Source organism: Camellia sinensis, chromosome 14 (assembly GCF_055761805.1).
Source record: "Camellia sinensis isolate YWXY chromosome 14, ASM5576180v1, whole genome shotgun sequence".
NCBI lineage: Eukaryota > Viridiplantae > Streptophyta > Magnoliopsida > Ericales > Theaceae > Camellia > Camellia sinensis.
The window spans coordinates 137766146-137781832 of NC_138974.1; the positions used below are offsets into that span (position 1 = coordinate 137766146).

At 38.1% G+C, this 15687-nt stretch overlaps 1 protein-coding gene across 1 annotated transcript; it reads right to left on the reverse strand.

Moving 5' to 3' along the window:
* Positions 1–8689: 8689 nt before the first annotated feature.
* LOC114289469 (shaggy-related protein kinase alpha) lies at positions 8690–14276 on the reverse strand. Its single transcript, XM_028233206.2, has 13 exons — positions 13864–14276; positions 12478–12649; positions 12281–12373; positions 12122–12181; positions 11694–11966; positions 11407–11481; positions 10488–10544; positions 10250–10390; positions 10109–10159; positions 9631–9726; positions 9475–9558; positions 9121–9223; positions 8690–9040 (listed from the first exon to the last, which is right to left on the reverse strand). The coding sequence occupies exons 2-13, from the start codon at positions 12589–12591 to the stop codon at positions 8958–8960; spliced, it is 1230 nt and encodes a 409-aa protein (XP_028089007.2). The 5' UTR covers positions 12592–12649; positions 13864–14276; the 3' UTR covers positions 8690–8957.
* Positions 14277–15687: the final 1411 nt, after the last annotated feature.

Consider the following 15687-nt stretch of genomic DNA (forward strand, 5'->3'; position numbering starts at 1 on the left):
GGCTGGCCTCAATGCCCCTTCTAGTCACCAGGTATCCTAAAAAATTACCAGATCCTACTCCAAATGCACAGTTCGCTGCATTGAGTCGGAGCCGATATGTTTTAAGGATGTCAAAGACTGCTTTCAGGTCAGCCAAATGACCTTTAGGTTCCTTGGTCTTCACGACCATGTCATCGATGTAAACTTCCACTGTTCTGCCAATCAGGTGTTTGAACATCTTGGTTACTAGTCTTTGGTAAGTTGCTCCTGCGTTTTTCAACCCAAAAGGCATCACTCTGTAGCAATACAGACCTTTTGGGGTGATGAATGTGGTCTTCTCCTCATCTGGGGGATACATGGCTATCTAATGGTATCCCCTGTAGGCATCCAGGAAGCTCATCATTCCATGCCCCGAAGTGGCGTCTACTAGCTGGTCAATCTTGGGTAGAGGAAAATTGTCTTTGGGACAGGCCTTGTTCAGGCTGTTAAAGTCCACGCATACCCTCCATTTACCATTCTTTTTCTTCACTACTACTGTGTTTGATAACCATGTCGGGTAATCTACCTCTCGAATGGCCCTGGCCTCGAGAAGTCTGTCTACTTCCTCCTCAACTGCTTCGGCGTGTATCAACGTCGGTCTTCTTGCTCGTTGGATTACTGGTTTTGCCGACCTATCAACATTCAGTTTATGGCAAGTGAACTTGGGGTCAATGCCAGGCATCTTGTAAGGCGTCCAAGCAAACACCTCAATATTTGCTCTCAAGAAAGCTTCCATCTATTTTTCTTCTTCTTCGGCTAGGCCCGAGCCGAGAAGAAAGAAGCGTTCTTCATCCCCCTCTTGGACGAGGATTTTCTTCAGTGTTTCCTCACACTTTTCGGCCGGCTCCTCGCCGACATCATCTAGGACCTCTATGTCCTCGTCTTTAATCTCTGCCTTCTTTGGTTTTTGAATGCTGTAGGTGGATTTCATTGCTGCCATGGAGCAATTCTTTGCCTACAACTAATCTCCTTTAACCTCCTCAATCCCATACTCTGTTGGGAACCGCAATAGTTGATGCAAAGTTGAGGGAACAACCCTCATTGCATGGAACCATGATCTTCTCAAAATGATGTTGTAAGGGGAGGGTGTGTCAATTACGGTGAACTCCGTTGTTATCTTCCTGGTGCCTGCCAGCACCTCAAAGCTGGTTGTTCCCAGTGGCATGTCAGCGTTCCATTGAACCCGACCATTGGGCTATTGGACTGCTCCATATCGTCTGAGTGAAGGCCAAGCTCCTTGTAACATCGGACGTATATGATGTCACAAGAGCTACCTTGGTCAATCAGGATGTGCTTTACTTGGCATTCCTCAACCTAGAGGGATACTACCAAGGCATCATTATATGGATGCTGTACCATCTCAAGGTCGGCTTCAGAAAAGGACACTACTGGTCCTTGGTACTCCTCTGCCCGATGTCTCTTCTCCCCGACTTGGTAGACATGCTGCATATGTTTTACCTTCTGGGTCTCCCCCCGAATCTCGTTTTCGTTGACCTTTGAGTGAATTACATTAATTACCCGAGGTCCTCCTGCTTGTGGTTGCTGTGCTGGGGGAGGTGGGGCTGCTGTCGCCTGAGGCAATCTTGCCTGTTCTTGCCTTGTTCTGGCCTCATCGACAAGGTCTCTCAGATGGCCTTGCCTCACCAGGTCTTCCAAGTGTGTTTTCAGGGCTCTGCAGCCCTGAGTCATATGCCTGTTTTTATTATGGTAAGCACAATGTCTGTCAAGGTTTCTTCCCATGAATTCTCCTGGTGCCTTTGCTGGTGTTTTGAAATAGGATTGATTCCGAATTTGATCTAGGACTTTGTGAATTGGGATTCGGAACACAATTGTCATTGCCTGTGTTGCCCTCAGTTCTATCTCCTGTTTGTTGGATCCGTTGTTACCTCGGCCTCACTTCGGCGAGCCGTTTCCCTTTTCTTGTTTTGCCTCCTTGGTCCCCGATGTATCTTCTTCGACTCTGGCGTACTTCTCGATCCTCGCCATGAGCTCTTGTAACAACCCTCATACTGTTTACCGATTAATGACTGATTGAGTACCGATAAACAGTGATTACCGTTAAACTGAACTAATTATGACTGATAATTGGACTGGTTAAAGTACTGAACTGACTGACTGAAAACTGGAATTGAATTGACTGAGTATGTGTGTTAATTGGTATTCTATCTGTTTGATTGTTTCTTTGATCTGTTCACGTGTTCTGTTTAAACTGCTAATTGAAGGCCTTATCGGCGGCCAAAGTCGGAATTGATTGATGTTTTATGATCATCATAATTAATGTGATTTTATGATATATTTATCTGAAAACTGATTAGGTATGATTAAATAAGATTAAATCTTGATCAATTGCTTAAGTTGGCCTTATTTACCAAACTAGCCTTAAGTGCCCACTAACTCATACACCTTTGAACTCATTACACTTGAATCAAAAACCATCTCCTCAGCCATTTCCCTTGCCATTGCCGACTAGAGAGAGAGAGTAAGAGGAAAAGAGTGATTCAACTTGATTCATCTTTAGAATTGCTTGGAATTGGAGGAATTGAAAGCTTAAGTGCATAATTGAACCTCTAGACTTGCATTCAAGGAACCTAGGTAAGGATTTCATCTTCTCATTCTTGTGTTTGAACTAATTCTTGCATGGTCCATGTTAAATTGTAGAGCTAAGTCATGTTTTAGTTCATGCATGTTGATATAGAGCATAATTCATGCTTGCATGTTTGGATTGTTGAGTTGAGAGTTGGTTTCATGGTAAAATGGTGCATGCATGTCCATAACTTTGTAATGGTCCATGTTTTCAACTTGTTTTTGGATCAATTGGCTCACTAGAGCATGTTTTGAAGCTTTGAAATGATTTGAATTCATGCATGTTTGCATGTTCATCGTATTCTCGAAATTGGTTTGAAATTGGGTTTGAATTAAACACCCTTGGGCTTTGGTTTCTCAAATCGAGCTTTGAATCATGTTATTCCATGTGTTTACAAGTGTTTTTCCAGAAATTAGCCCAAGAGGATCGGTTTTGATGCTTTTGAACTTGAGTTTGAGTTTGGAGGTGCAATCTGGGATTTCCAGATTTCGCACTCCCGCTCGAGCGGAGATAGAGACGCTCGAGCGTGGAATCCGAGCATCCAGTATCTCTGCACTGTTTTACAGTCCACTCGAGTGGAGGATTAGGCGCTCGAGCGGAATCACATGTCTCAAGCTCGAGCGGGCGTCGAGCATCCGTCGAGCGGAGATTTCACCCATCCAGCACTTTTGACTGTTTTGCAGAACGCTCGAGCGGGTAATTCTACGCTCGAGCGGGTGCCTTTGTCTGCATGTCCGCTCGAGCGGAGTGACCTACGCTCGAGCGGGACTCTGTTTTCTAAAAAATCTGAAACTGCTTTTAAAAGTGCATCTTTGCATCCTCATCTCATTCGGCATTCTTAGACCTAGTTTAAGACATCTTGTTGAGGATATAGATGTAGAACACACCGAGGAAATTAGGGATTAAGTTATTATCTTTCCCAGCTGTGTAGCTTAGTGTGTTCCATCTGTTAACTGTGTAGGGTTGGCGACTGGGGAGGCACGCTCTAGCATACTGTAGCCCAAACTCTGTGAGTAACAATTGTGTAAAGATATGATCAACTGAGAATGTTTTCTGACTGTTTAACGAAACTGTTTTCTGAAGTAATTATTGTTAATCGTTTGAATGTATGTCCTATATTCTGAAATGTATTGTGGCATCCTTGGCAACTGTTGTATACTGTTACTGCTACTGTCACAGAGATCTCTGTCGGTTCCCTCGTGGAACCACTACTGTTTACTGATTGATGGCCATCATTACTGTTCGGTCTTTAAGACCTACTGTTTACTGTTATGCTAATGGATGTACCACATGTGACTGAATAACGGTTCTAACTGAAAGACTGATGTATCGTTAAATGAACTGTTTTCATTACTGTAAGGACATTTCATTCTTAACCTCTTTACGCATTATGTTATTCACTGGGCTTTAGCTCACTGTTTATATATATATGTAGGTGCTCAGCCACCAGATTGGAGCTAGGAGCGTGGGTTAGACTCCAGTTTTGTCAAGCCAGCCTATGTGCCTCACTGCGAGGTTCCGAGCCTATCTGTTCAGGCTTAGGGGTGTTTTAGAGTTCCCCCTTCTGTACTGTCTTACTGTTCTGTATAGACTGAATGTTTACCGTACTGTTATGCAGGAATTGAGTCCCTAGTCTGAATGATTGTAAATATTGTGCATACTATTCTGTACTGTTTATGTATGAATGTATGAAAAATCATTTTGGCATACAGACTGTCACAGCTCATTGGGCATTGTTTACTTACTGTATTGGCTTCCGCCAGGCCCTGTACTCTGTTTTACTGTACTACTGTTCTGCAGGCTTTCGGTAATCTCGGATTACTGGCCGGTTACGGTGCTAAACCCATAGGGCCGAGTTTGGGTCGTGACAGCTCTTCCATGCTTTTTGGCAATGTCTTTGCCAAAGATTTTCATAGTGGACAGTTGTCTTTTAGGCCGTTCTTGAAAGATACGATCGTCACCTCTTGATTACACTCTGGTATTCGGTTGAACACCTCATAGTACCTTTTTGCATAGGCCCTAAGGCCTTCTTCCTTACTGATCTTCAGAGCCATCAATGTGTCTACCCTTAATGGCTGCAGCTTGTTTGTCACGAACTTGACCACAAATATCTCGGCCAGGCCTTCCCAGGTCTTCACAGTTTCCTTTGGTAGTTTGTGAAACCAATCTGATGCAATCTCCCCGAAGGATGAGGGGAATACTTTGCAGAGCAACGGCTCGTTCCCACTATATAATGCCATCGAGTTCAAGTATAACCCAACGTGGAAGTTGGGGTCCGACTTACCATCATATATTTGGAACCTTGGCATACTGAATCTCTTCGGAGCCTCGAATTTGTCTAGCTCCACCGAGAATGGTGTTCTCGGCTTTTCAGGGGAAGTTACCTCGGCATCGACATTCTGCTGCTTCCTTTTGAGGTAATCTCTCAAGTCTTCTTTGCTCCGTCCAGGAGCTCGGCTATCTCCTGACTTCAGTTTTTTCGGCATATTACTCTCAGCTTCATGGTGGGTCCTTTTTTATTTTTCTCCGTGAGTTGTGTCGAAGCAGAGCGCCTGCCCTTGAACATGCCGGTGTTCTTTGGGGTCTGCCTCCTTGGCGCGATGCGTCCTCCGCGATTCTTCTCTCATCGATTCTCCTCGTCCGACCTCCCTTGAAGGCCGGTAAGAGTGTTTTTCACTTCTGGCGTGCTGGGGGATTTTTGGGATTGGTTTCTGCCCTCCCTTCTGTGTATTGGTTGCTGGAATCGGCGTGCCCTGTAGCAGGAACGGTGGCTGTATGACATTGTTTTGCATCATAAAGTTGACGACCGATTGTAGGTCTGCCAATTTGTTCGTTATCTCTTTTACCTCTTCGTCCCTCCGCATGCATCTATCTTCCCATACCTGGAGGTCATCCTCATTGTAGTACCCACTTCGATCTGGCTTCTTTGGTACGTCGCCATCCTGGCCGACGTCTTTCTTGCTGTGATTTGGGTCACGAGTTTCTGTGTTGTGGTTGTCTACTTCGACGTCAAGGTCGATAGGTCTGCCACTCCCAGCAGGGGTGTCATCCCCAATCTTTTCCTTCTGTCCGTCACTGGCCATCTATTCTCTTTTCTTTCCCATAGACGGCGCCAAATTGTATGGGTGATTTTCTGACCACACTACCAAACAGGCACCCAGCCGGAGAGCACCGGTAGAATAGATTAAGTCCGAACGACCTGCAACAGAAAGAAGAGTTTCCGGCGGTGGCTTGTCCACCCGGGGGCACTCCAACGATCAAGTCAGTACTCAATCAAAGATAATCAATAGTGCTAAACACACTGGACAAAGCATAAAATATATACCTTAGACCCGTGAGGGTGCCTCTTTTTTATAGCCAACATAATCCTAGTCCCAATAGGAGCCTAGCTCTAATGGACTTAGGATTATTGCTAATCTTGGACTCCCAGTAGGATTGGGATAAACTCTCTAAGAGTCTCATCTTTACCGTAACTGAAGTCTTCTCCCATTCTAGGACTCTTGTCCCTTATCCGCTTATCTCGGATTCCAGTATTCTCGCAGATAACCTCGGCCTAGCCGAGATTACCTCGGCATCATGACCAGGATATGTGGTACCTCGGCTGGCACTTCTGTGACACCTCAGCCACGTGTTGTCATTCAAAAATTATTACTTCAAATAATAATGAAGATGTTCACGTAAATTTTGATATCTTTTGTGGTTGTAAATTTTTTTTTCTAATCTTGCAAAATTAATTTATTTTTGTGTAGTTTAATCTACACTTAAGACGGTGGCTAGGAGCATATTTTCCCAACATATATAACAGGAAGTAGGAACTCGTAGTGGAAGTTCTTTGAAAGTGATCTGCACCTTAAAAATATATATATATATATATTTCAAATATTGGGTGCTAATTCTCGGAACCGACCAATTCCATATTAGAGGTACATATAAAAGCTGCTGTTAGTTGAGAATGTGGAAGTGTGATTGTCACAGATGGAATTAGGATTTTATTTTTAGATGGGTTAAAAGAAAAATAATTTTTTTATCATATATACAAAACACATATGTATGTATATATGATATATAAGTTATATGTACATAAAAAAAATTAAATACCATAGAAGCAATTTCTAATAGGATGAATAAATTTTTTATTTTTATTTTTAGATAAAATAGAAAGAGAATTTAAAATGAAAGAAGAATGACATTTTTTATACTGAGGCCATTTTATATATAAAATGCATATATTTTTAAAGTTATATGGTAAACAATAATGTTCATATAAATAGAGGACCATGGACTCTATAATCTTCTCTTAGATCTGTCCTTAACGAGTGTGCATATGATTGTTCAGGAAAAAGGCAAACGGAATAACAAGAAATCAAATGGGTGCGCAATCGATTGGTTCCCCCCATGTTCTTCCCATAACTTTCACTTTCTCTGCCTCCCAAATCTGTTAACCGCAAATTATCCTCTCTTTTTTTTTTAAATCTTCAGCCTTCTTAAGCTGCTGTTTAAAACCAGACCTTCGAATTTTTTTTAAAAATATGGTTCGGTTCCACGACACTGAAATCAACAGAATCCCAGTGAATAGTAAGTATTTTAATCAAACATGGGGTGCTGTGCTCTGTTAGGAATGCAGTTCAGTATAACTCATTAGTCATGCTTACATCTGAGTCTCCCTTTTAAAATAAATTTTTTTTTAAAAATAAAAAATGGCCATATACATATATTTAGATGCAAACTTGTTTATGTCTATTGGTCGTTTAATCGTGTCTATATTGAGTGTGCGCTAATTTGGAAATGATCTAATAATTATTATCAGAAAATGCATGACATGAGAACATAACAAATGCTTGGTGCCACACAATCAATCTCTCTAGCACTGATTATGCTGTCGGGAGAGAAAGTATGGGACAACATAATGGAACATGTAAGATTGGAAACGAGGGATCCTACAGTGACAAACTGGTGGTGGAGGGGATTGAGGTTAGCAAGAGGGACAAAGCTTTGACACAAAATTCTCACAACTCCGCTACTACCTTTTTCCCATATGAAGCACAAACCAATTGTTCAAAGGAATGTCAACCCAGTCAACTAAAACCATCTTGCTGCTAATTACAGAAATACCTCTACTGCCTTGCAATGGCACATAATTTTCTCTGTGATTTTATTTATTTATTTATTTATTTTTAATATCTTTCAGGTGTTCGTGAATATACTGCAGCCCCATGATGGTTTTAAAAACTTGTTGGCGGTTAATTTTACAAAATATTAAAAATGGTTTATTTTCCAAAATATTAAAAATTGTTGCAGTGAAGCAGGTCATGTAGTGGGATAGGTGGTTGCCGGTGGAACCATGTTCTGTGGAATTAGGGTGCCCCTTATGGCATGTTTGATTGGGCGGATTAAAACATGAGATTGAGATTATTAATTCGTAACTCCAATTATTCTATGTTTGTTTTAACATTTTGGTTTAGAATTATTAATCTAATAGATAATTAATCCAACAAATTTGTAAGATTATTAGTAATAGGGTAAGGGTGAGAATATTAATCCAATGAATATTAATCCAATTGGATAATGAATGTCACACTAATTTAATAGGATTATTAATACTTCACTATTAATCTTGTGAATCAAACATGACTTTATGGTACTTTGGGCATTTGTTTCATGAGATTGGACTCCATATTTAATAGATTTGCAAGTCCATCATTTGGCAAACTTGCTAGACATATAATAATGGGTGTTTAGAAAGTGGATTTTTTTATATGGTTTTTTAATTGTAAGATATTATTGAAAAAAAAAAAATTGTGTTTAAAAAGATAATTGAGTTTTTTTGTGGTTGGATGTGATATTTGTGAGATAAAAAATAAAATGATTATGAAATTTGATGTGATATTTTGTTTAGATTTGTTTTCTTTGGTTTTGTAACAAATTTGTCTTTTAGTGAAAAAAAAACCAAAAAACAAACTTCCCAAACACCCCCTATGAATGAAGCCTCTGTGGTTCGGATGAACAGGCAAGCTGACCAATGTACAAGCAAGCACAACAAGATGGTGATCCAAGCAGAGAATGACAAATTCTCAGAGAAATGGTCAATTACGTGCTAAGAGACAACGCTTTTGCTTTCATTATAATGTTACAATCTGTCTTGAAGATTAGGGAACATTTGAGCAGAACCTCCTGCTTCTACAAAACAACAAAGATGAACACTGAAAAAAGGGTAAAAAGAACAAATTAAGGAAAGAAAATAAATAAATAGCTTCCATAAAATCACTTTGAAAAAAAAGGGGACAAACTAGCTCATTTTCTACAATAAAAAGAGAATGTTCTACAAGGTGCAGACCATGACTGAAAAAAAAGCACATCACAACCCGAGGAAGGCAGATTGCTTTCTTGCATGCTCAGGGATCAACCTCTCCAGCATCTCCATTGGCACTCCCTTCAGTTCTGAAAAACAGCAACAAATAAGAATCAGAAGTCGGAGAAAATCTGTTGGAGAAGGCAATGTGAAGTATATTTTTTTTTACCATGCGGCTTAAAGTTGAATAGTGGTGGAAGGAAACGCCCATTTGGCAGGCGGGTGTTTGGGTCACGTAGCTCGTTAAAAAAGGGATGGATCAAAACTTCCAGCTGCAAAGGAGAGAAGACACAGACCATATAATTAAAGTTACATACATCCACTCTGGCATCAGGGGAGGGAGTAACAATTTCCAATACTCAAAAGGATTGTTGAATGTGCCCACTAAAAAGTGAAAGGCAACTCTTCAAAATGACCAAACAACGCAAATGAAAGAGATTAATCATGCCATGGAATAGAGTAAAGGTCATGATAAAAAAAATAATAACATATTGTCGGGGTAGTTATTAGTTTTGATACTTACAGCTGAGCTTCGAAGATTTGGGGAGTACTGCAGCAGTCTTGAGACGAGGTCCACAGCTTCTGGCGGCATGCGCTTGTGGAATATCTAATAATGGATATAATGTCAATGAACAATTTTATCATATAGACAAGACTCTGTACAGTTATTAACCCATACCTTGTGCCAAGGGTGAGCCTTAATTTGTGGAAATTTAAATTCTGTGTAGTTGGGGTTCATGCACTTAATTTCCTCCCTTGTCGGGGTCCCCAAAACCTGGATAAGAATCAAATAAATTGTTTGAACAATGAGAAATGCAGCAGACATCACACTACAATGGAAACAAGCCCAGCAAGACCCAACACTACTACACATACACCCAAAAAACATCAACCCATAATTTTTCCTTTGCTGGACAACAACACACACACACACAAAAACACACACACACACACACACACACACACACACACACACAAAAAAAAAGAAGAAGAAGAAGAAAGAGAGAAATTCTTTAGGTAATTAGCAAGTGGATGAACAGGTTTAGGTAGGGTTTAAAAAATAATCAGAATTGAAACTTCAGCTGCATCCTGAAACAAAAATTCACCACAGAAGTATAATGTGCACCCAAATACAGGTTGTTGAGGCTTATAATCACCTTTATAATTTCCACAAGCTGGTCGACTCCGCTCTCACCAGGAAAGAGAGGCTGAAATCATCAGAACAAATATTCTATCAGCATACATGAAGATAGGCAGGACATCCACTGTGGTACAAAAAATACAGGAAAGATACCAACCTGTCCGAGCAGTAGTTCTGCCAGCACACAACCAGCAGACCAAACATCTATGGCAGTGGTGTACTCGGTTGCCCCAAATATAAGTTCAGGTGCTCGATAATATCTGGAGCAAATGTAAGATATGTTTGGCTCCCCTCTTACCTGTAACATGCAAAGTAAAATGAGTACAACTAGATGATGCCACAAGGGAAAAAAAAAATCAACTAAGATGTCGACGACAGGAGGCAAAATAACAAACCAAAACTTTTGCACTTCCAAAGTCGCATAATTTCACTTGGTGGGTGTGTGGGTTAACCTGCGAAAGAAGAAGCACTGAGTTTCAGTAATTGTCAAGTTTCTACTACAACTTCACATATTATATTTTTTATCATATAACAAGCTGTATATCCTCTAACTGTAGGCCAGTGAAGTCTTCACCGGAGAGGAAACAAAAAAGGAAGTTTTTCAAATTTAGAAAACCATAGTTTGCAAGAAAATCTACCCAACCTGATAAGGAGGATTCAAAATTTATAATTAAAATAAAAAATAAAAAATAAAAAAATGCAACGAAGCAGTCCCATGTGTTTCCCACATAAATTCCCTCATTTACACCTTTCTTCTTAACACACACTGCATCAATATTCATCCAACCAAAAGGTTTACACTCCACAACTGATGAGCCCCTCTAATAGAACCACTATCAAGCCCAAGCTAACACGATTCTCACACTGTAGTTGGTTACATCAACCCACCATAAATAGATCTGAAGCATTACCCAAATGACTCCAAATCTATATGCATCACGGATTGGGTTTCTAGATGAATTTCAACACTTTGTTTTAGGATTTGAGCAAAGTGCAGACTCTTGCATTCTAGGGGTGGGCTTGAGCAGGTTGTCAACAATAATACCTGTTAGTGTTGTATCCTCAATAAAAGAATATTTCCCGCTGAAACTCCATCATGGGAAACTTACATCACTTCAAAGAAAAATGGTTTAAATGTCTGTGTCAAAAACCGAAGGATGAGAACAACCAACTATATCACCTCCGATACCTACATACATCGCCCATGTTGCCACCGCCAGCAATTCAACATAAACAAAGAGGAGATCACTATCACCTACAACACCTACATATATATACATACAAATATTTGTGTGGGCATACTCGAAACCGTACCAATAGATTTTGGGGTTTGATGTCCCTGTGGCACACTCCAATACCATTGTGAATGTATGCAAGTGCTCTAAAAATCTGGAAGCAAACATAAATAGAATAGAAATAATTAATAAAATTCAGAGACAGCAGTAATCAATAATAATGATTGAGTTGACTATTAAAAGCATATCAAGCAGCCATTAAATTTCAATAATGGGTGTGTGAAGACACAATGAATACACACATAAAACTAAAATCACTGGGAAACCAAAACTAAAATCACAATATGAGGCAAGTATAACAAATACCTGGTAAGTGTATAGTTTCACATAAATCATTGGCATCCTTTGATTCATCTTAGTGTAGTGTTTAATCACTCGATGAACAGTCTCAGGGACATACTCCAGTACCAGGTTAAGGTAGAGTTCATCCTTTTCAGTGGTTGAAAAGAAACAGTGTTTTAAAGAAACAACGTTGGGGTGGTCTAGAAGACGCATAGTTTGCAGCTCCCGGTTCTTGTACCTCTTGTCTTGAAGAACCTTTTTTATTGCAACAGTTTCACCAGTCTCTAAGCACTTAGCCTGCACAAACACATTTAAGCAGGACCAAAAGAATTTAAGGATAATCTTCAAATCATAAGCTCTATGTGTTTAAATGTGAATCAACCCCATGACTTTCTTCTACCATCCGCCCACTACAGAAATGGGAATTTGTCTGGTATCCAATAAACACTAACCTGGAAAACTACTCCAAATGATCCATGTCCAACAACACGCTCCGCCATATAGCTAATAGTCTACAATCATGAAAGGATATATGCGTCACAACAACAATTCAAAATTGTAAAATCTAATAGTCCAATATGTATAGAGAGAGAGAGAGGGTAAAAAATTACCTGCTTTGGCTGGCCATTTCTACCACCAATAGTTGTAACAATGATGTGACCTGTCTCTGTTCCCTTACCATCAACCACAGTTGCTTCCATCTCCTGTAAAACATTTACTAGCATTATAATAACATAAAAACCACTAAAAAAAAGTATACCAAGCGAAAGAGGAGGCTGGGCAAAGTTAAAATAAAGGAATACCATACCTTATCATCCCTGATTTTCATGTCATTCATCTCATCAGGCAGCCTATCAACACCAACAGTATTTCCACTAGGTTCTCTTAATCCAGATGCAGGTACTTCAGTCACTGAAGCCATCTACTCAAAACCAGAGAATGAAACCCCCAGATGAACGTCCTCAACCCAAGTTTAGATGCTGAAATGAAAGACACACACACACACACATATATATATAAGTTGTTTCATTACATAACACTTTTATTATTAACTCAGAAACTACTATCAAAACAGCAATGATTCATACCACTAATTTTGGTGCTCTAATAGAACACTAATGACATGGCAATGAACAAAAAAATAAAAATAAAAACAAACCAAGAGCAAAACATCACATCACCGTGAGTGGAGCCCACTGCCAACTCGTTACAGCTACCTTTAGAGCTCAAAAATTAGAGCTCCAAAACATTTTTCCTAACAAAAATAGCTGACCTTTTAAAAAAATTTGCAGGTTAGAGCAAACAAGGTTACCTCACCCAATGGGTCAAAAAATATACATAAAGAAAAAAGAGGTTAAATGCACCTAAACAGCCAAGAAATATGTAGGGAAAAAAAAAAATTTGAGGTTCCCATTTCTTGAACTGATCTCAACAACACTAGAGTTTATAAACAAGGCACTTGCTCGTAAGATTTATAAGTGACTGCAGTTTTGTTTTGTCTAGTTTTCTTCATTTTTTTCCCCCCAAGGCATAAAAATAAGGTTGTCTAATAATCAGATAAATGTGATCCTCCCAATCTTCGTCAGTATCAGTCATGGCGTTTCTCAAAATATTAAAAGAGAGTCATAATTATAACAATCTACTCTACATATGACATTAATATAAATATTTCTCAAAATAAAGATTTCCGGTAAAAAAATTCCCACAAAGCAAATTCCGAGTAAATTTTACAGCAAAACAAATCACATGGAAAAAAAAAAAAAAAAAAAAGCTCCATGCCTCTAATGCTCTACACTACGGTCCACAAAAATGAAGAAGTAAATGAAGATCCAAATAAAATAAAATGATTAACAAAAACAAAACCCTGTGGAAATTTATAACGCAAGGCTGCGAAATTCAGAGGAAAAAAAGCCCTTAGACTGTGTTTGGTCGAAAAATTTAGGAAGGAATTTGGAAAAAGAAAGGATTTTTCCCAAATTCCTCAACCAAATACCGCATTAATTCATTTTTAAAAACGAGAGAGAAACTATATAAAAAAATTCAAACCCTAACTAAAGGGAAAGATGGAGCAGCACAAATGAATGAACCGATTAGGAAGATGAACAAAAAGGAAGCAAGTATTGAATCTATCTATGAGTTGAAAAAAAAAAAAAAAAAAAAAAAGGGAACAGATGGAAAAGAAAAAGGAAGGTACCGATCGACTCAGGAAGGAGTTTATACGGGGATGGCACTTAACACAAATAGTTGTGATAATTCATGATCCCAGCCCAGCCAAACATACAATGCCTACTGCGTCGATCGAGATCTCACTATTTTTTTACCAATTTCTTCTTCTCTCTGTAATGTACTACTACTAACAATAATATGTGTTTGTTGTGAAGAGAGAGAAAGCAGATGGAAGATAGATATGGGTTTGGATGGATTTCTTCTTCATTTGCTTTTTGCTTGGTGGTTTGCTTTCCCTTGGGAGCCTGGGAGGGAGGGAGGGAGGGAGGTGTTTGATTTGATTATTACGGTCAAACAACAACCAAAAAACAAACCCAAACATTGATGTGCTTTTTTTAATCTTTTCTTTGCTTTTTCTCTCTGTCTTCGGTCTCATTTTTTTGACCATTCAAACCCCCACCCTTTACTTTCAAATTTTCTCCCTCTACCTTTTCTTTTTTCTTTTTCTTTTTTTATATAAAATATTGTTTGAATAATTTTTTACCAACGAACAGTCAAAAACTGTTATTTAATTTTTTTTATTCTTTTAATTCTTTTAAATTAAAAATAAAATTGTATACAGGGTCTAAAACCAATAGAAATCAAATTAGAATTCAATACTCTTAAATAATTTTACTTTTGAAGATTTAAAAAGAACTCTAATAATATGATAAGAAAAAAAATATAAATATAAATATAAATACACACATTACATCACTTATTGATCTCACTCCTTACCACACCACTAAAACTTTCTCAATCTTTATTCATTTTTATAATAGAAGGGAGCTACTATTCACCGCGGGCATGCAAGCGCATCTCATCCACACATTTGCGGCCCCCGCCCGTAAGATCCCATATAAACTTGTGGATGATATGTAGGGATTGTTTGGAGATGCATTAAATTAAATAAGTGTATTTATTTTATAATTATATTTATTTAAGTCATATTATTTGTTTTTTTTTATTAAAAGTTAAAAGGTATGTAAAGAGATTATTTGAAATGATCCAAATAACTATATTTATTTAAATAAGTATACTTATTTGGTCATATCATCTCTATATTTTTCTGTATATTTTTTCATAAAAAATTAAAAAAATCCGTTAAATAAGTAAATCCTAAACAACCCTTAATAAACAAACTTCAAATAACCTCATAGTTACCGTTTGGTAACAATTTTTTTTTATCTAAATAAAAACAAAGTGATAAAATAAGCTAAATAAATTAATAATATAAAATATTATATTTAAATTATAATTATTTTATTTTTTTCTCTCAAAATCATTACATCAAAATTATAAAAAAAAGTCAAAAAAATGAAACTAATTTAACTAAACTAAATTAGTCATGAAATTTTTTTTAAAAAAATTAAATTAATTCTTTCCAAACAAAGCGATATTTAGCGCAATGAATTTTTTTTTTTTTTTTTGGATACGGAGGAGAAGACTTAAACAACCGTAACGACGCCGTGTCGGTGGCTGATGATGAGAGAGTCAAATAATCTGCCAGGGAGGGGACCACGGACCGACCATGGACCACGTAGGCGTGACTGCATGTGTCATGCGAGTTGTGTGTATTAAAAATGCACACATTTTTCAATTTTTTTATTCTAACACAACTGTATTCGCATACATTTTTTATAAAATGATATGAAAAATAAAAAATAAAAAGAATGATATGAAAATTTATAATGACTTTTTAATTTTATAACTAAAATATGTTATCTCCAAATAAACCTAAAAATGTTTGAAAGGTAGGTGCGTTTGGTAGTTTCAAAAAATTAAATAAATAATTTTATAGAAAGTATGTTAT

Excerpts from the sequence above, each read along its gene's own strand:
- LOC114289469 (XM_028233206.2), bottom strand. The coding sequence starts at position 12,591 with ATGGCTTCAGTGACTGAAGTACCTGCATCTGGATTAAGAGAACCTAGT. Across the intron at positions 11,482-11,693 it reads TGAAACTATACACTTACCAG|ATTTTTAGAGCACTTGCATA; the intron begins GTATTTGTTATA and ends GTTTGCTTCCAG. Across the intron at positions 10,160-10,249 it reads CAGAACTACTGCTCGGACAG|CCTCTCTTTCCTGGTGAGAG; the intron begins GTTGGTATCTTT and ends TGATGATTTCAG.